This window comes from Bicyclus anynana, chromosome 7, assembly GCF_947172395.1.
Source record: "Bicyclus anynana chromosome 7, ilBicAnyn1.1, whole genome shotgun sequence".
In the NCBI taxonomy this organism is placed as follows: domain Eukaryota; kingdom Metazoa; phylum Arthropoda; class Insecta; order Lepidoptera; family Nymphalidae; genus Bicyclus; species Bicyclus anynana.
The window spans coordinates 3,237,165-3,262,200 of NC_069089.1; the positions used below are offsets into that span (position 1 = coordinate 3,237,165).

Here is a 25,036-nt window from a genome sequence, read left to right on the forward strand (position 1 = left end):
ACGTGCTACTTGGCTAGGGGGCTGGACTGAGTAGTTGGTGCCAGTGACTAAATAGTCGCGTTGTAAAATGTTAGCTTGGTTTGTAACTAGCGATTTAGCGTTCCGGTACGATGTCGGTTACAAACCGAATCGGGTGTGGATTTCCATCCTTCTAACAAGTTAGCCCGCTTCTATCTTAGATTACATCACCAGTTACCATCAGGTGATAATAGTCTAGGGCTAACTTGTAAAGTTTTAAAAAATAAATGAAAAAATCATTTGGAAAATTTATAAAATAATTTAATTTCTCATCAAAACATTTTACTGCTGTAAAAGAAAATTGTATTTGACTAGCCTAGAAAATAGGTTTTTATTTGTATTATGTAATTGAACAAGTTTAATTAGTTTCTCGTTGCCTGCTTCTGAAAGGGAACGAACTACGAAGCTTTTCTAGTAAACAGCCTTAACAACCATTATGTTTTTCTCCTTAGTGCAACTTTGTTATGTAACGGTCCTTGGTTCGATTATTATGGAGTTAATTTTTTTAAGTATTCAGTACCTTACCCTTAGTACATAAAAACTCAGATAACTGATGCCACACATATCTCGCTTCCCTCTTTTTTAGGTTTCCGTAGTCCAAAAGGAACTCAGTTTCGTCATATACGTCTGTTCGTCCGTCCGTCCGTCCATCCGCGATTTAGCGCAGACTATTACTCCTACTACACTAGACGAACGAGATATCGTGTTATAAATGCACTAGCAGAAGTCCCGCGATTTCACCCGCGTAGTTCCCGATACCATAGGAATACGATGATAAAATTTAGCCTTTGACATTCACAAACAACGTAGCTTTCTATTAGTATAAGAATTATCAAAATCGGTTCAATAGATCCAGAGATTACCCCTATAACACAAACTTTACCTCTTTGTATTATTAGTAAAGATTAAGTTGCACCTACACTACACTTTACCGTACCAAACCTCTTCAGGGAATTACCTCAAAGTTTACAAAGCCACAGCCCTCCAATCGAACTCTATGGTACTACTTGTATAATAAGTATGCGATCAGCTATTAATATATTTTGCTTCACATTTTGAAGCTAGTCTAAACTTGTGACTAACGGTCGTTAAAACAAACAGTAATGCATATGATTTGAAAAATGAAAGACTTTCATACTAACTTTCATTTTCATTATTTCACTCTAGAAGTTTCCTTTTAAATAATAATCAGCTATATCATTATCATCAGTAAAATAACCTCTATCTTGGAGCTAAAAATCGCAGGCTTTCAAGCTCTTTTATAAGAGAAGGGCGCTTTTTAATTTTAATTTTAGGGATTTGTAGTGATAAATTAACATATACGATCAATATTAATTATAATAAATACCGAGACCGACTGCTTAAAACGCTGATCCGAGATATTTTTGTTTTATTTGTGTGATGTGTAATTCTAAATAAACTTTTCTGTATTTCATTCTACTCGTATATTGGGTTGTAGCATTATTGACCACCCAGCTTCTAGATCCAAAACCATGTACCCTAACCTAACCACTGAATGATCTGATCAATAAAACAGTGCTCTAATAAAAAAAAAATATTGAATTACGATTGAATCTCTTCAACTGTACGGTCATTTATTATTTTACTAAACATTGTAAACCTACCGTGTAATTTTATTCCACTCTCTAAAGATGAAGCGTCCATTTTAACGCTAACCGTTGATCAGAAATAAAAAGTGCAAATAAGTCGTCGATTCAAACAAAGACTAACGATAAATGATAGACAAGTTAACATATTACGATGTTATTAAAAACAACCACTGTGATATCTTAAACCATGTACACTTAGATTAGTATTGACTAACTTACTTTCTTGCTTACTGGATTGCCGCGAAGAACACTTGATCCACCAACGGTGACGTCAATTTGACTTAACCAACGACGACGCGTCGGTCTTATGCACTGGGTTTTTCTAAGGAATATTTTTCAGTATGTTTATGCCAACAATGACAGCAGACAACATTATATATAAATCAGTTACAAAATTCTTGGACTACTGCAGCCATCTTTTACAGGCATTCACAGCACTGCAGAGTCCGGTTAAAAACTTAAAGTAAAAGATTAACCTACACTTAAATCTAAGAAAATTTACCAAAAATTTACAATAATAATAAAATAAATAAAATGTCAAAATCAAAAAGTTTACAATATTAATTATAATGTCAATATAACATTCTGAGAAATGTTCAGTACGCTAAAAAAACATAGGTCCATGTTTATTTTGATATTTATCACGTATCCAGCGCTGCAGTGTGTATACAGTGAGGTAATAAATATGTAGTCAAAGTTATAAGAGGACGAATATCTCTCATGAATTTCTGTTAGTTAGGTATTTTGATTTAAGGCAAAGCTCGTCTGGGTAAATACAACGCATATGCTTTATTCTGAAACTAAGCTGTGTTTCGGTGCGAAAGTTATGATAGCCGGTCGAGTTACAAGCACACGAGGTTTATCACATGCCTCTGATTAATGGTCACTGGATAGCGCTTGTGGGGCATGTTCCTAGAAAACGTGCATTGTAAGCCGATACTTGGTTGTAGGCAATGGTTTCCCACTTGAAACATTTTTTCAAACACTTATTCTATCAACATTTATTACTATTATAAGACACAATTTGATATGTTACAACATAATCAAACAATTTTGAATGTTACAACATTAACTCCCTTTTTTGTAAACGTCTGAATTTTTCATTTTAGTCTGTGACTTGAAATTTTTCAGCTTGAATTTTTGTAAAAGCGTATTTCACGCGGCGTAATCCGGAAAAGCTTTTTGTTCACTTTTTTTTCTACTTTTAACTAATTGTAATTTTAAATAGTAGCTGCGGTATATATCTGCAAATTTTTTGTTTATCTGTAATTATATTATATAAATCTTAATTTATAATTTGAAAACTAAAATACGCCTACTCAAAAATCACTTTCTAAAAAGTATGAAACAATTCATCTCCAATATTTTCATGTAAGGCGGTGAAGAGTACCCATTGCTTGCACCATACAAAAGTCAGCAGATGATATTCGATGAGACACTTACTAAGTAATTGGTTTAATCAAAATAGTAAAGTCGTTTTTTAGGATACTCCAAAATTATACTTAAACTTTCTGTTATCTTATTTGTTGTTAAATCACAACAAAACAGGTAGCATAAGCATACATAGCTATAAGCGAGAAACGTCTGCGGTACAAATTTTGATTTAACGGTATCGTATAAATGAACGTCATTGACTTAATTTTATGTTTATGATTTTTGAATTTATGACTAAGAATGTTGAAAGAAGAGAAACGAAATTTGTATGGAAGTCTCGGTGGATAAGTCCGCATCACATTTGAAAAAAATGGCGAGCTGTACACCCTTTCTTTTTAAGGGTTACAGACAGACATGTCATCATAAGGATAGAGTACTGTCTGTCTGTAACTTTTACATTTTAATAAATTTATTTTCTTTCTTACTTCTTTCTTTCAATTGTCCGGTTTTTATTGTTTCATGCGTCTAAGAGTATAATTTTATGTTTGATAGTATTAAGAAAGAAATATCTTGTATGTAATCGCAGATAATTAAACGGCGGAATGGTAGTGTTGACGATCCTCGTTACTTAGTTGACACTTTGACAGCTATATTGTATTACGGGTTCGAGTGACGAGGGAAGGATGAAATTCATGTGCTCATTTAAAATCATAAAGGGTTCATAACAATGGAATATGAAATGGAATTGATAGTTAACAAATTAAAATTTTGAAATCCCCTGACAGTCATGAATTTAGCTGAAATAACAACTTTTAGGCCCTCATTCGCACTAGAGCTTTTTTACCGTATGTTTAAAACTCGTTCAAATAAAACAAATGCATTCAGAAATTATGTTCACACGATAGCTTTTTTAAAACGCTTTTTTATAGAGCTGTATTGCATTTTCAATTTTGGGCATTGAAAATTGACCATGAATTAAATTAAGAACGTTAGTTAAAGCCTACGCTGGATTTTAATCGTATCGCTTTTTTAACTCTCATGCGAATGAGGACTCTCATACTCCCGTCTTTTTTGTGTATTTGATTATTTAATTTCATGTAGAAAAGCTTAGTGTAGAAAGTGGTCTATGGTAGAAATTAGTCATCATCAACATCATCAACAGCCTGTATTCGTCCACTGCTGGACATAGGCCTTTCCGAGAGCGCGCCACCACACACGATCCTCCGCCTTCCTCATCCAGAAATTAGTACGACAGTTTAATTAGCAAGTACTAAATACTTGGGTAACCTGGGTCGTTTGTACTTAAATAGACTCATACAAATAAAGCGATCAATCGAACCGCAAGGACTTGCCGAGTTTTCCCGGCGAAGATTTTTCCTACACTGATGTAAAAATAGAATCACGTATTTTTTAGTACCTGATTCTATTTTTACATCAGTGTAAAGCTTAAGGAAAAATATATCAGGTAAAGCTTAAAGAAAAATATACTTTTAGAACTTTATAAGTTTTTTGATTAGTCCATCGACCGTTTGTTTAATATTTAACTACAAATGTTCCTCACAGACACACAGTAACATTGGCAATAAAGTTCACAATATTATTGCCAATAATAATAATATAATGATTGTGTGTATATGTATTGCGTCCGAAATCATTGGTTATCAACCCATATTCGGCTCACAGCTGGCCTATTTCCTATTTTGGTTTTTATTATCAACCCATCAAAATAAAAAAACAAATTAATTGACAAAATGTCATCCACGTACTATAATGCAAATTACAAGTCATCCGGTACTTACGGTGTATATCATTCATTATGTAAATGACACTTTGTTGTTCAATAAGTTGATAATAAAGACCAAAATAGTGAATTAGGCCAGAGAGCTCATAATGACATAGTGACAAAATGAGATTTTAAAAATAGCACTTTATCCTTTAGTTTTATTTTCTGTTCAATAAGCTATGAAATAACTACGTATTGCCATGAAAGCTTAATCCTATAATTTAATTAACTCGGCTCGGCCCTATGAAAGTCCTGATTCATTACAGAGAGAGCACTATGTAATAAGTTCGGCAAACGTTAGGTTTATTACAAATCATCATCATTATCAACCTATATTCGGCTCACTGCTGAGCTCGAGTCTCCTCTCAGAATGAGAGGGGTAGTCCACCACGCTGACCCAATGCGGATTGGTAGTCTTCACACACGCAGAGATTTAGGAAAATTCTCTGGTATGCAGGTTTCCTCGCGATGTTTTCCTTCACCGTTTGAGGCACGTGATATTTAATTTCTTAAAATGCACACTACTTAATAAAATATTAAAAATAATATTGTTGTTGTTCTTGTTATAAAGTTGTTGTGTTGTTAAGATGGTACTAGGACTACTCAGCCCGCGAAAAGGATTATTTATCTACTACACTTTAAACTATTGTGAGTGTTATTCATATTAATCCTACTAATATTATAAACGCGAAAGTTTGTATGGATGTTGGTAGTATGTTTGGTTTTTTGGATGTTTGTTACTCTGTAACGCCGCTACTAATGAAGCGATTTAGCTGAAATTTGGAATGGAAATAGATTTTACTCTGGATTAACACATAGTCTTACTTACTTATCCCAGAAATACTTTTTATCCCAGAAAAATCCATGATACTTTTTATCCCAGAAAAATCCATGGTTTCCGAGGCATTTGTGAAAAACTAAATTCCACGCGGACGAAGTCGCAGGCGTCCGCTAGTTTATTATAAAACACGGCTAAAAGTCACGTCAATCCTTCTTCTGACAATAACAAACACAAAAAAAAAATAGTGAAATCGGTCCAGCCGTTCACGCGTGATGGCGTGACCAAGGGATATATGGATTCATTTTTATATATTATTCTAAATGTCTTTTTCTTTTCATGAGATATGTCATTGACGCATGTTAGGCCTACATATTTTCCATAACATCATGATAGTGTAAGTTTTGCGTGACAATACCTCGCCAATATGATTGTGTGTGTATGTGAGCAACCGAAGTATGTGTGCGACTAATCATAGACGATTTCGTTGATTACACTTCACTATGTTAACACTATAAACGTCTTCTGAACAAACGATACACTCGTGAGGGAAAAAGAGTCGGTAATAAACGCTAATCTCGTTTCATTAGACAACATTGTGAACGTATTGTGTTAGAATTGAAATAGGAGAAAGGACATGGCACGGGTATATTCAATTTAATACGTGAGACAAATATTGTGGTCAATGTTTATGATGCTAATTAAAGGGAAGGTATAGAGGGTTGTAGTTTGTTTTACTCTACCTAGTAGACTTCATCATTATGAACCCATATTTATAAACATACAACAACCCATAGATTAATAAACATACACATATAGGCCAACTTATCATTGTTTGTTAAATTGGTTATTCTAATATTCACACAATAAGATAAATCGTAGATAATAAAAATTTAACTTAATGTTTTTATTGTATATTCTGCCGCATAAATTTTCCAATTTTGTTGTATTTTAATAAAAAGCTTCTTGTAATAAAAACTTTGTTTACTTAAGTTTCTTTTCCATGATCTTACGTAGATACGTAGTGGATTTCTTTAATGGCTTAGTAAATACGACCCGATAAATGGCGCGGAAGGCTATATTTCTTTCAGTTTACTTTATTTGCTTTTTATCACCGGATTTTCTCTTTTCCTTGATATTACTACTACTACTTGATATTATTACTAATTTTGAAATAAAAATTGTTTGAATTTTTATGGCATGGTTTTTTATGTCCACAGACAGATTTGGGTCAAATTTTGTATTTAGCTGATAGATATATTTAGGTGAGTATATAAGTTTCTTATATTAAATAATGAAGGAAAACATACTTAATAGTATTTGAAAATATTTTAAGCAGTAGGTGAGCCATGATTGAGTCAGTTTTGGAAGACCAGGCATAAAATAATTTTGACAACATTTTGTTCCGACAACTTTTTTTTAATATTCTAAAAAAATGTATTAATTCTTTTTTTTAATCTTCGAAAAAAATAACAATAGACTCATTCGATGTCGATTAGGCTGACATTTGGAATGGAAATAGATTTTACTTTGGATTAACAAAACAAAAACAAGAGTGAATAGGCACCTTCTAGGCAAGCGTGTCCCATCTTAGACTGTATCTACACTTACAGGTTAGATCATGGTCAAACGCGAGCCTATTTGCATTAAAAAAAAAACACATCTTATTTTCCATCCCGGAAATAATCCGTGCACGAAGTCGCGGGCGTTCTTTAGTAAGTAAATAAATGAGAGAAAAAAACACAAGCTTTATTTCAGATATATACATCCATAAGATTATTTATTTATTTAATAAGGACAACCAACAGCTGATACAATGTCACTTGACAATAATTTACATTAATATACTAAGTTACACAGCATTCACTAATTAAAATAACTTATGTCATAACTACAGTTGTCAGCAATGAAATGTCAAAATATACAATGCAAATTAATATCTAAAAATGTCGAATTACAATAAACTAAAAGCTAACAAAAAATAAGTCACAAAATTAAATAAAAATAAACAAGAAAATTATATCTTAAAATTACAATACATTAAGAATACAATATTTACATAATTAAATTATTTTCAATATTAAATGTCAAAAGGAAGAAATTATTAATTTTATAAGTAGTCATTATAGGATGTCACAATATTATTATTAAGTATTAGCATTCAGTACATCAATTACTGAGTGCTTAAAATTATTGAGATTATTGTGGAATAAATCTATATCCTTTTGATGTTTCACACACTCATTATATAGGTCCGACATCCGAGGAATGGGAGAAAATTTGCCTAATTTTGTTCTGTAGGTCTTATGATATAACAGATTACAAGGATATCGAGGCCCATTAATGCGCTATTAAATCTTTGAATCAAATCAGAACAGTCAACTTGATGGTTAAATAATTTAAATAAGAATGTCATAGCCATTAACCCTCTTCTAACTACAAGACTCTATTTCTTAAGGTAAGTGAGTCTGTCTGTATAATTATGCAGATTGTCTTTAAATTTATCATTCCCATAATATCTTCCTTGGGCATGCACAATCAGTTAAATCTACCCACATAATAGTTACGCTCAGGAAATGTGTTAATTCCCATGTCACTCTACACGCAGCTCAGCGGTAAGTGACTGTAATCCAAATTGATTGGAACTCCAGTCTACCGTTGATTAGACATTGTACAGTTCCAGAACTATCTAATACATATACACTTGGTCACTCTACTGTTCATAATTAGAAACCATCAAATTAGTTTTAGATAATTAGGTGATCTGTGTCACATGCGTTTGATAGATTAATTATGGGACACTCAATATACAGAGTGTCCCGTAATTTATGAATAAAGTGCAAATGGTAGATACACTACCTTATAATCTAAAACTAATTTGGTTAGATTTCCAAAAATCCATAAGGTGACCAAGTTATATTCTTTTTTCGGATTTTTCAAATTTTTCTATCTTGAATCAGTTTTTTCAATGCTGTAGCTGCTGTAATTATGATTTTAAAGATCTGATTTTTGTTAAATGTTACGAAATAAATTACCAACGTAATAATCTATTATTAAGTTTTATAAATAATGTTTCATTTGTTTTGTAGCTTTGACAGCAATAATTATTTTTCTTTCATTAAGATGATACGCTTAAAAAATTGAAATGAAAAATTTCAATAAAAAAAAATATATAACATGGTCACCCTAGGAATTTTTGGAAAACTATTCAAATGAGTTTTAGATAATTAGGTGATGTATCTACCGTTTACGTTTTATCCATCAATTACGGGACACCGTGTATAGAAAGTGAGCCTGATATGACTAGACCTTCCTTATTTTATATAAACTAAGAGTTTGTTAAGTTACTAATTGACCTGGTGAATCTGGTATCGTAGTTAATTGCATTTTCAGAAATCAAATCTTATTATTATATTAATTCTTCATGGTTTTGTCACCTTACGACTGGACTGATTTGGACGTGTGCTTATTTTAATAAGTTCTTGAACGGTTAGAAAACACAATTGGACCCAACAGGTGGTTCTGCTGACGGAAAAATTCCTAGGCAGTACAAAGCTTGCCAGGTCAATTAGTAACTTAATAAAATTAGCAGAAGCCTGTGACTTTGTTTGTGTGACAACCTTATTAACCAGAAGACTTAGTGGCAGTCTGATACTGTTACTATCGCGTTAACGTAAACGCGAATTTCTATGATATTGAAACAGCGCCATCTAGTGACACTACTGCACAACTGTTTCAATTCCATATAAATTCACGTTTACGTTAACGTGATAGCAACAGTATGAAAATATTGAAAACTCCCACTAGGCACAGAGAATACTATTTGTACTAATTTCACTCTCTTGTTGTGTGGACATAGATATTGATATTATGTGTCCCACTTTGTGGACAGACGACTTTGAGTGGGTTGCAAAGAGCCGCTGGATGCTGGCGACTTAATAAGACGTGGTGTTGAGAAGATATATTCAGCAATGGAAACAACCATATAAGCTTCAACTTCCTACAACGTAGTTTCTATTTGGCGTCGAAGTTCGAACGGGCGTGAATAGTCCGTAAGATAGTTACCCTTTCATGTTCATAACTTCATAGACAGAAGTATCTAAGTATAAAGTAAGTAGGGATCTTAAGCTAACCTTGAATTTTGAAAGCAATTTACTTTCATATTGCAGACTTCACTTTGATGACTTATTAATTGATTTAAGGTTATTAAGGAAAGTAGTTTTAAAAGGATTTCTGTTGTTGCTCAAGTACAATCAAATTTTATTTTAACTTATGTGAAAGTTTTACCCGAGTCGTTATTATTAATGAATTTACTATCGTTACGCTTGGTGTCTGTCTAGAGTCAAGACTACATAACATAAAACGCTAAAGCTACAAAAAAATAAATTGATAGATATTGTGACGCTTCTTTTAAGAAATCCTATATTATTAATGTAAGTTTGTTTGTTACATATTTTCACGTTTTAACCGACTTCATTTTTTTTTCACCATTAGCACATTATCAAAGAGGAACATAGGCTATATATTATTCCCGTATTTACACGGAAACGGGAAATTTGTGCGTGAAGCCGCGAGCCTACTAATGAGGGTAGTTTGATAACACGTGTCACGTAGTGTCGATCTGTCAGTGACGACGAGAGGACGTGTTCCACAAGCAGTGTTAATTGTGGACCAATTTTAAAAAATCTTTTATTTGAACTTTTTCGAGGTGGACACATAAATACATATTTTCCATCAAGTGCAACCAATCAAAATGAAACTCAAAACAAAATGTTGGCACCCGAAATCTGTTTTTGAAAATATTACAACTCTGCATGGGACAAAACAGTTCACTTGGTTGGAAGGCCGCAGGTTCAGGATCTGGGCTGTAGTAATGCTTGTCAACGTGCTGGCATCTATTGGATACATGTGTGTAATAAGTGGTAGATACAAGAACGATCAAATTATAACTAGGGTGAGTTTTAGTTTCGTATTTTCACCCTTAAGCTATTCCTTTCATCATTCATTATATTGCCACTATTTTTAACTGAATTCCAAAAAGAAGGAGGTACTACGTTCGGCTGAATGTATGTTTGTAGAAGAGAATATATAGATTTTAGGTCCACAATGCTGCCTCATTGCGGGTAGACAGGCTAAGAGGGATAATGTTTAGTTTTGTAAAGATCACTATGCTGATATTTAATGAAGATAATGACTAAAACCGACTGTTTAACGCTCATCAAACGAGCGTCAATCATGCCTGATGGAAAACAACGATGAGGTCTATGATAAAGCGCGCTTGCCTAGAAAATGCCTATTTTAGGCTATGCCGCATATTACAGGACGTTCTTCTTTTATTACTCCACTGTTTGGGTGGTTGAGCTATGTATTATTTAGATTTTAATATTGTGATATGTGGCATTAACTTAAAAATAAAGATATTTCTTTCTTTTTGTCCTCCTTTCTTTCTTTCTTCTTTCTTTCTATTCACTTTCGCCTTGAAGATGCTCAAATTGTACGTGTTAAGAAATACCAGTTCTAAATAGAAACGTTGATGCAAAAAGTTTAGTGCGGGTTTACTCTACGTCGACTACAAAAGGATGTCAACTTTCACGGCGTTTCGCTGTTCTGTGGTAAAATGGAGATGAAGCCTGGAGGTACTAGATTGTAAAGTTCCTGTGCATGGCCTATATTCTCATTCCCCTTTAACTAGTCGGGAAAGGCTGTATTAGGACTGAAAGGCTGTATTGGGTTCGACAATAGTCCAACGGGGCGGAGATCATACCACCACCCCTCGGTGATGAGTCCGACCGCTTTACCGTTGAGCTATTGAGGCTTTTAACTAATTTGCTAATGTATGGTTATGGCTATATTATAATTTGACTAATGAACATTGAATATATTCACAATATAAGGGTGAACGAACGTATTGTTAACAACATGAAGTAGATTAATTAGTGTTTATGCTTTCAATACAATTTGAGAGCGCTGTGATAATCAATCATTCTGTATTGAATAATTTAATGATGATCGCACATTGATTTTTATCTGGTTGTACCTCATCATTATCGACCCATATTCAGCTCACTGCTGAGCTCGAGTCTCTTCTCAGAATGAGAGGGGTTAGGCCAATAGTCCACCACGCTGGCCCAATGCGGATTGGCAGACTTCACACACGCAGAGAATTGAGAAAATTCTCTGGTATGCAGGTTTCCTCATGATGTTTTCCTTCACAGTTTGAGACACGTGATATTTGATTTCTTAAAATGCACACAACTGAAACGTTGGAGGTGCATGCTCCGGACCGGATTCGAACCCACGCCCTCCGGAATCGGCGGCAGAGGTCCTTTCCACTGGGCTATACGGCTTACCTATTACGGTTGTACCTACTCAGGTATATTTTTAAACCCTACGCTAAGCACATAATATCCTACTAATATAATAAACGCGAAAGTTTGTATGGATGTCTGTTGCTTTTTAACGTCGCAACTACTCAACAGATTTGGCTGAAAATTAAAACGAAGATAGATAATACCCTGTGTGTTCCATTGTCCTTACTGTAATAGCAGTAAATAACTGCTTCATCACTACACTATTATGGAGTGCACCGGACGTCCGATCGCCACCAACGACAATGATAGAGTGGCTCTTTACCCCTCCACTCCGAGTATATATATATATATATATATGAGACAGTGAATATAGGTATACACAGACACTACACCCTGGATACACATAGGCTAATTTTTATACCAAAAAAATCCTAGATCTTGAAAAAAAACCGAGTTCATGAGTTTCATCCATGTCGGAGTTTGCAGTTCTGTCGAGGGCGCTGGAATATTGTCGTACACAATCCTAAGACAGCCTTTTCCGAATAATTATTATAGAGGATATTGGTAATATTTAAAAGATTTATAACAAAAATATTCTTAAAAGAAACTAAAAGAATAAACCGATTTTAAAACCAATCCGATATCGGCATTCTTTTATAATGATGAAAAGAATTTTTCATGACAACGTGAACTACGTATAAAATATTTTATATTTTTCAGATAAATGCGAATTGCAAAGTAAATCAGGTTCCCTTCCCCGCTGTCAGCATTTGCAATTTCAATTTGGTTTCGCTAAAACAGACGAAGACTATTACGAGGATTTTGTAAGTAATTCAACAAGAAACAATCAAAATGTTAAACTTTTTTAGAAATGCTAGGTATATTAATATGGGCTACATATTAATATACCTAGCATTTCTAAAAAAGTTCATCATAAAAAAAAATCATGAAAGTTCAAGATATTGTATCACTTTTCGTCGCCATCATTGACACTTAATTTTTTTTAATAAATAAATCATGGGGCCAGTTCCGAGGTGTCATACTTGTATTCATTGACACCATAGGTAGACAAATGTACATAATATGGAGTCTAATCGAAATATCAGGAAGTCGTTTTAAACACAGAACTTATAGTTGAAAATTACAGCCGAGGTGATATTGCAGCTCGAGCCAAAGGCGAGAGCTACAATACAATATCGCCTCGTAAGAAGGCAGAGGCAGTAATTATCAAAGCACACGTATGTCATACGACGTTTTATAACACATTTGCTTAAGACTATTTCTAATCCATTACTTTTTTCAGGAAATACTACAACCAAACTCAGTCGGACATTGAGGAATTTTACCGTAGTATTCCAGAATTGACTAATTTTGGCAAATCTATCAGCAAATTAAGCAATTTCTCACAGATAATGAAAATTTTGAAACAGCACTATTTCACCGTTGAAACTTTAATGGAAGAGGTGCTACATTGTAATATTAAAAAAGCTTTACTGCCGTCATTTTGCATTTTAGGGTTGAAAGCCAAACCTAGCTCATCTGCCTTGTTGGTTCAGTGGTCAGTTTACGCGCCTGATCACAAAGTCCTAAGTTTGAGTCCCAGGTTGTAGTCAGTACGGATTATGGAAGTTCACGGCTGTACATGTACACCCTCGTGCCTTGGAGAGTACGATACGATATATTACTTAGAACTAGCGGACCCCTGCGATTACGTCCACCCTTAGATCTCTTTAATCCGGCCCTGCCGCAAAATTCGTTCTTAGCGGATATCTACCTCCATTTTCATCTTTGTATGATATTTCCTCACGGTTTTTGATATTCCCTCGTGACAAAATGGGGATAGCCTGTGACAGTCACAAATAACGTGACTTAGTAGTGGTATATATTTTTTTAAATCGGTTCTTATCTAGAGATTCCCTACAATGCCAATGAGTTTGGATCGTGCCGCGATGCAAGAACCAGCTCATGACTAAGGGCCCCGTATGGGTTCGAAACTAGTCGGGCATACTCCGACCTAATATCACGTGAGTTTTAACCGTGTTTCATAATCAATTAATATGAATAACACTCACGATAGTTTAAATTCTAAAATGCCAAAATCTTTGCCTCTTTATAACATTAGTAGATATAGATAAAAGATTCTTGAATTAAACATAACTCACTATCTTTATATAGGCGAATGTTTGTGTTTATGCGTGCCTGTTTGTTAGTCTTTCACGCCGCAAATACTGTACCGATTTAGCTGTGATTTAAAATGGAGATAGATTATCCGCAGAATTAACACATAGGCTACTTTATGCCAGAATGATCAATAATTCCCGAGGGATTTGTGATAAACAGAATTCCACACGAACGTAGGCGATAACGTAGGCTAGTCAATACATGCATATAAATATAATTAAACTGTCTGTGATTTCAAAATAACCGTGTTTTTAATTGCTTACAGTTATATAAACGATAATAAAATAAAAAAAAAAATTTTAAAAAATTTTGTCTTTCTGTTATTTAATGGTCGTGTGTGGGCGTTTTTATAGGTGCACCAAACGTGTGAGGACCTACTTATATACTGCACTTTCAACCGAAGCCCTAAGAATTGTAACGAGATGTTCAACCTTATCAAGACATACGATGGCCATTGCTGTACCTTCAACTATGCGGCTCTTAACGAAGGCAACCTTGAGTAAGTGTGTTTATTGCAATGATATTACAAAAAAAATGTGGTAGATAGATTATACGCGGGCCGGAAGTGGCAAGTTAAAACTATGCTAATTAGCAAACCTGAAACCTGGAATAGTGTGCCAGTTGTAAACATCGAATGTGGTTTATGTAACCGATCTACCTCTTTTTTCTTTTAACATCATTGGTTTATCTTATATCGTATACATCACGCAAGCTGTGATAGCCAAGTGGATATGACCTCTGTCTTTAATTCGGAGGGAGTAGGTTCAATTCCGGTTAAATGTGTGCACCTCGACCTTTTCAGTTATGTGTTTTTCATTTTAAGAAATTAATTATCACGTGTCTCAATCCAAAAACGAAATCAAAGGAAAAACGTCGTCAGAAAACCTGCGTGCCTGAGAATTTTCCTTATTCGCTACGTGTGTGAAGTCTGCCAATCCGCATTGTGCCAGCGTGGTGGACTATTAGCCTAACCCCTCTCATTCTAAGAGGAGACTCGTGCTCAACAGTGAGCTGAATATAGGTTGTAACACGTACGTTACGTTTCATGTACGTGCGGGTGATAGTTCGTTTCACTCTTAAAAGTTTGCCGCGATTCACGATAATAGTATGTATTATGAACCACCACCACTGTCACCGTACCCATTTTATTTGAAAAACACTTTAATCACACATCGAGTACTTGGTCCCAACGACCAAATAGTCGCAGACAGGGATAATTGACTACGGAATCCTAAAAATGCGAAGTAAATCTCAGTCGTCCATAATTATATTAAAGCAACGAACGGACTGACGAATGAATATTGATAGAACATAAATATTGATGTTGAGGAATGCACAGAAACGAACAGCAAATACTCGAGTATATTGTATGTAAATATTACATATTTCCTGATCTCTCCTCCCTCATCTTCCTTTATATTTATGCCTTTGCATTTATAAACTGAGTTTTCACCGTAATATTTTCAGTCGGTCCTTCTGAATGTGGTGTCAAGATTCGTTTTATTCCCGGTATCACATAAAAGTTAGGAATAACAATAATATTTATTATTAATTAGCGCAATTCATAATAATAATATTTTAGAGAACGGTCGCGACTTAGACCACGCATTTAGTTCGCAAAAAAAAAATCGGCTTAAAAAGTAGCGTGTTACACACGTGTACATAATATATCTCCATTCTAAATTTCAGCCAAATTCATTTATTATGTAGTTTTTCATGAAGGAGTAATAAAAACAAATCATCCGTACTTTTCGTGTTTATAGGTACATAATATTAGACCTTCTTAATCCGGCCCTCTTGCAGAAAACTACCACTTTTTAAGTCAATACCCTTTGCGATATTTCGTGAAAACTGACCTTTCACTTTAATATTATATTTAGAAGAAGCAGGTTTTCAATAAAGTCGATTTAAAGGCGGAATTATATTTGTCTGACGAGTCGTGTCGCGACGCATCAGGACAGAATCGGTATCATACATTTACACCAACGTTTACACTTATGTGTTGTGACATGTCGTGCTCGTGATGGCTGATAGTGTGTGGCATACAAAATGTATGATACCGATTATGTTCTGATGCGTCACGACACGACACGTCAGACAAATATAATCCCGCCTTAAACTCGCGATAATTTAATGTATTTTAGTGACATAACTGATGATGAAGACGTAGAATATTACGTGGACCCAAGTGGAATAGACTTGAAGACCAGCGGTATTGTCGTCACGTCGGAATCTGGCAGGTAATATTTTTTCAGACACAAAATTAAAACGACTTATATACAGGGTGTCCCGTTATTAATGGATAAAACGTAAGTGCGAGTTACACCACCTAATTTTGTATCGAGATAGAAAAATTTGCTAAATCCAAAAAAAATATTATAACTTGGTCACCCTACGGGTTTTTCCAAAACTAGCCAAAATTAACTTTAGATAATAATCAGGTGGACTATCTCCCAGTTGCGTTTATCCATTACCTACGGGACAACCTGTAAAGACAGACATACCTCCTTATATACATTCTCCAGGGACAACCTGTAAAGCCAGACATACCTATCCTATAGAAAAGGGAAAATGAAGATTTAACCCACCACGTTACTTTTGAGCTGGTTGGCGGCGAGGAAGTAAAACTCTTTGATGAGAACTATTATGTTAAATATAATAACCGGTACCGATGGTTGGATATGCTCTTCGAGGTATGGGGGTGTATCATAACCATTAACTTCCAGCCTGACGATTTATACTGAAAATTTCTTAGGAAAATTAAAAGCTCAGTAGTTCAAATCTTTACCCGAGACTCGAACCCAGGACCTCGTAATCTGAAGCCAGATAGGTTAACCACTGGAGAAATGACGCAGTAATGTACTGATTGCAAACTTTTCTTTCGCTGAAAGACTGAAATTTTAAAATTTACCTATGACAAAAAGCTTGGCTTGTCTTACCCAACTCAAAACGATTTTCATGAATATAATAAAAAACTTGGTGCGCTGATGTTTTACGGTTTGTTACTTTATATGACAGACCTACATTTACATATTTATGTTCGGAATAATAACGACAGTCTTTGAACCTTAACTTCCATGAGTTGTTAATGTAATTATCTCTGCGGTCGACGGGTTATAATGTTTCAATTTTGATAAAATGCGTGTGATAATGTAATGAAGTGTTTTATATCTCTTTACAACACGTAGGGCTTAATTAAAGCTACTAACTATGTACTACCTCCCTGCCAAAGTTCAGCTTGTACATCAAGCAGTTTTCGAGATTTCGACATTTCGTGATGTATCTTTCGCATTTATATATTAAGCGCGAATTTAGTTAATTTAGTTTTTAATTTAATTTAGTTTTCCGCGTGAAATTTAGGTTTTCACAAATCCCTCGGGAATCATGGATTATTCCAGGATGAAAGCCTAGCCTATGTGTTAATCCAGGCTATATTATATCTCAATACCAAATTTCAGCCAATTCGGTACAGTAGTCGAGGCGTGAAAGAGTAACAAACATTCATATCATCAAAATTATCAGTTTTCGCAAATCTCGGGAAACCATGGATTTTACGGGATAAAAAGTAGCCTATGTATTAATACAGAGTAAAATCTATTTTCATTCCAAATTTCAGCCAAATCGCTTCAGTAGTAGCGGCGTTAAAGAGTAACAAACATCTTAACACACATCCAAACATCCCTGAAAACTTTCGCGTTTATAGTATTAGTAGGATTAGACATGACTTTCTACTGCTCAAGTTAAAGTCAAATTAATATTGTCAACGATGAAGATAGAGCACTGAGGCCGAGAAAAAACTTAGCTAAAATTTTTTTCAACCGACTTTAAAAAAGGAGGAGGTTCTCAATTCAACGCGTATGTTTTTTTTAATGTTTGTTATACCTCATAATTTTTTAACCAATTTTAAAAATTCTTTATTTGTTTGAAAAAGTACACTTTCAGATTGGTCTCATTTATCATTGGTCATTTTCATGAACATAGGTTAAGTTTTGTGTTAAAACCAAAATAACTGAAATACGTCTTTGAAGTCGGTTCCATTTTTATGTAAAAATGATTATCAATATCATAATTTGCATTAAATCATTCAATTTAATTCCTTAACTAAAAAACATTTCATGTTAGAATTAAATCCTACTCATATTATGTCGAATATCTATAATAAATATAATATATTGTATTTCTAGGAACATTCATCATTTCTTGGTACCCATAATACAAGCAACCTTACCTTAGATTGCTACAAATCATCTCCAAAGCTTGTTTAATGCTTTCTTTGCTTAAAAGAGAGTTTATTTTGTTTTAGGGGATCGGGGTTAAGCGTAGTGTTCAACGTCGAACCTAATGATTACCCAAAGTGGTCTTTGACTCCTTACCATGGCGCTAAAGTAAGTAGGAATATATATATATATACCTAAAAATACTTATCAAAATTTGCCGCCCTTGGTAGGGTGCCCATCACGCAGGCAGCATTCCCGCGTTGAATTGCGATTGCGGTCGCCTGTTGCCTTTCTGAGGCGTTTACTTATCTCCTTGTGGAGAGTCTGGGCGCTCCTGCCCCACGGGCCTAGTGTCTCGAGGGGCAGGAGCAGGATAATAAATGTATATACTGGTAATACTCGGTAATTGTAGCTTAGAATATTATGACCGTATTCTTTAATTCAAAACCGGGAACTAACAATTGACATCAGGAAAAGCAATTATTACTCGTAGATAACGTTTTCTTAGAACACGATTTATATCGTTTGCTATAATTGCTTCTTTTATCATGCAAAATAAAATCAATTTGTTAATTTTAAAATTTTGCCTTTTTTTAAGATACCAAAAAATATATATTTAGGTAAATCGGGTGTTTTTTTTTTATTCTTTACAAGTTAGCCCTTGACTACAATCTCACCTGAAGGTAAGTGATGATGCAGTCTGAGATGGAAGCGGGCTAACTTGTTAGGAGGAGAATGAAAATCCACACCCCTTTAGGTTTCTACACGTCATCGTACCGGAACGCTAAATCGCTTTGCGGCACGTCTTTGTTGGTAGGGTGGTAACTAGCCATGGCCGAAGCATCCCACCAGGCAGACCTGGACCAATTAAGAAAATCTCAATCTGCCCAGCCGGGGATCGAACCCAGGACCACGGAGGAAAGTTCTACTTGTAAGGTAATTTTCCGCGCCTCACCCTATTTTGTGTAGTTTTTGTAGGCAAATTATATTGTTTATGATCGAAACTGTACAACTGTGAGATTGTGTGTATACGTTAGGTGTAAAGTAAAAAAAAACCGTATAGGTAAATAATAAAAAAAATATTTAAAAGCAAAGTTTCAAATTGTTTCATAATGTTTAACTTGATTTTATAAGTGACGTAGCTAAGCGTGGGTGAAGTTTCATTTCGCCCAGTGTCTGGTATGACAAAAGACTCACTCTGATTAGTTGACGCCCACCTCTGTGGTCGTCAATTATGGACCGAGAGCTTTTTCTATTTTTATGCAAATAGGCTCGCGTGGTATGTGTAGATACAGTCTAAAATAGGACACCCTTGCCTAGAAGGTGCCTCTTCACTCTTGTTTTGCGACTAGACATTCTTCATTTTAGGCAGGCTGGATATTTTGTCAGCCAAAAAAAAATTAGTTCAAAATCCATAATTTCCTTAATTATGGATTTTGAACTGTGGTGTATGGTTTGGAAAGTAGTAGGTTTCAAGTGTTTCTCTACTATCTAAATATGTATGTGTATATCTGAATAATAATCTACCTAATTATATTTGCTAATAATAAATTGATTGATTGATTAAAAACAAAATATTTTAGTGAGACCTTTTTAACTTCAAAAACAAATCAAACTTAATAAATATTCACCATTGAAACAGTCAAATCAGAAGATCCGTTTTAAAAACGATTTTCACCCATCTGTTTATTGGATGAATATTTAAAAAAAAACCTAACTAAACTATTATTAGCTATCATGAATGATAGTTTAGCCAAGAGTTGTAATCCAATCTACTCGCAATATATATTTACAATGTACGAACTTTTATGTAAAATAAATCACTTTTCATCCATTAAACAGATGGGTGAAGGTCGTTTCTAATACGGATTTATGACTATGTAGTTTTATCTGTACAGTCAAATTGTTCATATAAATCATCCGTGTGTAGTGTCCGTCAGTTTTAACAGTACAATTTTTTTTAATGCTTTTGATTGAAATGATTGAAAACTGTACAGTTAACTAAATTTCAACGGCCTCCGTGGTGCAGTGGTATGCGCTGTGGACTTACAAGACGGTGGTCCTGGGTTCTATGAGGCTGGGCCGATAGAGGTTTCTAAATTGGTCCAGGTCTGGCTGGTGGGAGGTTTTGGCCGTGGCAAGTTACCACCCTACCGACAAAAACCGCCAAGCGATTTAGCGTTCCGGTACGATGTCGTGTAGAAACCGGAAGGGGAGTGGATTTTTATCCACCACCTAACAAGTTAGCCCGCATCTATCTTAGATTGCATCATCACTTAACATCAGGTGAGATTGTAGTCAAGGGCTAACATGTAAAGATTAAAAAAAAATATTAAATAACAAACGACGTATTCCAGATTTTAATCACAGATCCAACCGACTACCCTGAGATAACCGTGCTATACAAATACGTTATAATCGGCGAAACGCTAGACATTAAGGTGGAGCCGAAGATATTCCAGAGCGATGACGACATCCGTCGCATGCCAGTGGAGAAACGAGCCTGCATGTTCCATGAGGAGGCAGCCTTAGTGCATACATACAGATATAGTACTGAGACGTGCAAGACTGAATGCAAGATGCGGAACTATGCTGATCATTGCGGATGCATCCCTTACAAGTATCCTAACGGTTTGTAGCCTTTATTTGACATGGTCAGAAATCTTCAGCTCTACTGTGAATCTTCTTCAGATTGAAACCGAGTAAGATGTGGAGTTCTGGGCTCCTTTTTTTTTATTCTTTACAAGGTAGCCCTTGACTACAATCTCACCTGATGGTAAGTGATGATGCAGTCTAAGATAGAAGACAACATGGAGAAATTAAGAAAATCTCAATCTGCCCAGCCGGGGATCGAACCCAGGACCACGGAGGCCGTCCCTTTTACAGGATATTAATAAAACACGACTTTGTTTGTGGAAGGTACGATGTATTCTCTTTGTGCTATGCTGTGTTGCACTTTTAGTTGCATTAGAAGGTGGTGGCTCACCGTGCGTTGTTTATATCTATACTTCTATACTAATACATAAAGCTGAAGAGTTTGTTTGTTTGTTTGTTTGATTGAACGCGCTAATCTCAGGTACCACTGATCCGATTTCAAAAATTCTTTCAGTGTTAGATAGCCTATTCATCGAAGAAGGCTATAGGCTAATAATTCCTATATAATGGAACGGGAACCAAGCGGGTGAAACCGCGCGGCGTCAACTACTTATAAATATACGATAAAACTTGGACTACACTGAGCCTCACTACACGAGGATATTCCATAGAGAAATCTGTCGCATTATGTTGGAAAGTAATGACAAGCGTCCACAGATCCGCTTCGTATGTCTATGACGCATCGCATCAAACGGATTTTAGTATTCTTTGTATAGTAAGTCGCACAAATGCGTCCACTGATGCGTATCGTACGGAACGCATCGAACGGATTTTTCCTACCGTAAAATTAAAAATCCGTTTGATGCGATGTGTCCGTTACGTAAAATGCGGATCAGTGGACTTAAAGTAGGCGTCCACTGATCCGCATCGCACGTGTCAGACGCGTCAAACAGGTTTTAATATTCTTTGGAAAGAAAATCATACAAGTGCGTCTTGTCTATTCTTTTAAAGTTTCATTACTATTTTCGTGATTAATCTACTTCGAAAATAGAATCATTATAGGTAAGGCCCTGATTGTTTTGAAAATTAAATAAAAAACTTAAAATTGAAATGTAATGCAGCGTTTTTGTCTGTGGAATGCGTTAATTTTTTATTTAATTTTTATTGAGTTGCGAATAGAGCGAGATTTGAAGACATGGGACATCCTTTACGGTGTAATACCTTTGCCTATTTCTCATGTGAAAAAAAATAAAATTAAAAAGCGAGAATTTAAAAATCAATTGGCGTGAATAATACACACTTGATTTTTTTCAGAAATTCATTGTAAATTTGTGACCGTAACTTACATATTTTTCAACAATAATTGTTATTGTTGTCTTCATCTAGTGAGAATGGTGATCCTAATTTGGAGATGGATTTTTTTTTCAATCAATCAATTCAATCAATCAATTTTCAATCTGTTACTATCAAAGTCGAGACGCATTTATTTAAATACTTACCTACGATACCTACGAATACCTACGAAAAATGTATTAAGTGGAGAAAACAACAACGAATGGATTCACTTACGAAAGGAGTTTTTAAACTATTATCTCCCACTATTACCTCACATACTCATTATTCATCTTCACAGTAGTCGGAAATTATGCTACCGGGTAAAAGCATCTCCCTTAATATCCAAAATTGTAGACTTTGTACATTTAATTTTCAATTAAAATAAATCATTGAACATTGTACTAAACTATTTTATTTTCTCGCAATCGTAGTGAAAAGCAGAGTGTAACACTTGGGGCTAAACCCATTATAAACTCGGTTTCTATATAGGCGGCCTAAAAATACCTCATATATAATGAGTCTTTTTAGCCCCTTGTTTAACAATCTACTATTTTATTAAAATGGAAATACAATAAAGAAAACCGGAAAACAAAACAAAACAACAACGCTCTTTTCTTTAATAATTGACTTAGTTTTCAAAAATAGATAAAGCTTTGTTTGCCGTTCTATCGATAAAAAAATAACCCTTTATATCCTATCCTATAATCCTTTATTTTTATTTTCTGTTCAATAAGCTATGAAATAACGACGCATTGCCATAAAAGCCAAATCCAATAATTTAATTAACTCCACTTGGCTCTATCAAAGTCCTGATTCATTATATAGAGAGCACTATGTAATGGATTCTGCAAACGCATTATTGCAAATACTCGGACGTAGGTATGAATTTCATTGTTATAATTGAAATCCGTTTAGCTGTTTTGGGGTTTTTGCTATGGGTGTTGCGGTTACTTTTAGAGATAGTCGTATTTTCACGAGAGACTATAAGGCGTTTGACATAAAAGTCTATTATGTTAGACTAGCAAGAACTATATACATATTATTGGAATACTTATTAGGAACAGATTTAGCTCAACCTAAGAAATATCCATTCTTTATTTTAGTCATCACTATCAACCTATATTCGGCACACTGCTGAGCTCGAGTCTGCCGTGGTGCCAACAGAGTGATGTTAACTCAAGCCGTTAAAATCGTCAAATTGTAGGATTTTCAGACAGTTCTTGCCCATGGTTCTTTCAGAAACGGCTTCGTGGCGTATTAATGCCACTGGTTTAGCACCGCTTTCAAAGTGATCAGAAGGTAGCACATACGATGTTATTTATTTTTGTGATTTTGAAGTCGGTTGAATTTTTTTTTGCTAAGGATTTTATTTGGCATTTACAACTAAAACACTAAAACGATTTATAAAATCTTTTACCAATGGAAAGCTCGGGATGTGTCGAGGTCGGTGCGTAAACCTGTATAACCTTCAACGAATACCGTTTGGTAATTCGGAGGACCAGGAACGCTACCCTGCTCGACACACTCTCGACTTTTACAACATTGTTCACGAGGGACTTGTGAACGATAAATCCGACACCACCTTGGGACTGTTGGTCGCCCTCCCGGTAGTAGAGCATGTTGCCGGATTCAAGGATTATCGAGCCCTCCCCCTCTCTTCGGACTTCAGACAATCCTATGACATCCCAGTGCAACTTGCTCATAACTTCTTCCAGCTCGATGACCTTTTCGTCGGACCTCAAAGTGCGTGCGTTGTATGTTGCCAGGTCTAGTCGTCGGGGTTGGCAGCGGAATCTCTGCCGGAGATTCTTAACACCCCTTGCCCCGCCGTTACCGTAACCGCTGCCAGAGCCAGGAATAGCGGGGCTGCCGGGGACTAGGGGCTGTGTTATATTTGTTCGGTCCATAGAAAGTTTTGCCCGATACTGACCACGCTGGGCATGCGGGTTGGTCAGCGCAGTGCTAGATTATTCGCGCCGATGTCGCTGCTGCCCGACACCGGCCTGAGGCATTTCTTAATCTAGCCTGTGGGAATGGATATACCGCCATTCGTCGGTCGCCAGAGCCTCGTCGGTCCATCTGCAGGGTGCACCACGAGCAGGTGAGGTTGACAATTGGGGAGACAGACTGGTACTAGCCTCCCCCTTACACCCCTTGTTCAATTCCGTCATTCACGAGGGCACGACGCCTGAGGCGTGGCATAGGAGCGTGGTGGTTCTGTTCTTCAAAAAAGGTGACAACACCTTGCTGAAGAATTACAGACCCATCTCGCTGCTAAGCCATGTTTACAAATTGTTCTCGAGAGTCATTACGAATCGTCTCGCTAATAGGTTTGACGACTTCCAGCCTTCCGAACAAGCCGGTTTCCGAAAAGGCTTTAGCACCATAGACCACATCCATACGCTGCGGCAGGTTATACAGAAGACTCACGAGTATAACCAGCCACTTTGCTTAGCGTTTGTGGACTATGAGAAAGCCTTCGATTCGGTGGAAACCTGGGCTGTGCTAAGGTCATTGCAGAGATGCCGAATTGATTACAGGTATATCCAAGCGTTGAAGTGCTTGTACGAAAACGCCACTATGTCAGTCCGTATTCAGGATCAGACTACGAGGCCAATCCAGTTGCAGCGAGGAGTGCGTCAGGGAGATGTGATCTCTCCGAAGCTATTTACCGCCGCATTGGAAGACGTCTTTAAGCTTCTGGACTGGGGCGGACTTGGCATCAACATCAATGGCGAGTACATCACTCAACTGCGGTTCGCGGATGATGTAGTCATCATGGCACAGACTCTGGATGACCTTAGTACCATGCTCAATGACCTCAGCAGCGTTTC

General features: G+C 35.8%; 1 protein-coding gene across 1 annotated transcript in view; it reads left to right on the forward strand.

Moving 5' to 3' along the window:
* The first annotated feature begins 10,436 nt into the window (after positions 1 to 10,436).
* The window catches only part of LOC112058216 (sodium channel protein Nach), a 32,687-nt gene continuing 18,087 nt past the window's right edge, over positions 10,437 to 25,036 (forward strand). Inside the window, exons 1-5 of the mRNA XM_052882630.1 lie at positions 10,437 to 10,517; positions 14,409 to 14,554; positions 16,200 to 16,295; positions 18,359 to 18,440; positions 20,630 to 20,903. Coding sequence (XP_052738590.1) covers positions 10,437 to 10,517; positions 14,409 to 14,554; positions 16,200 to 16,295; positions 18,359 to 18,440; positions 20,630 to 20,903 — 679 coding nt within the window. The remainder of the gene's footprint in view (positions 10,518 to 14,408; positions 14,555 to 16,199; positions 16,296 to 18,358; positions 18,441 to 20,629; positions 20,904 to 25,036) is intronic.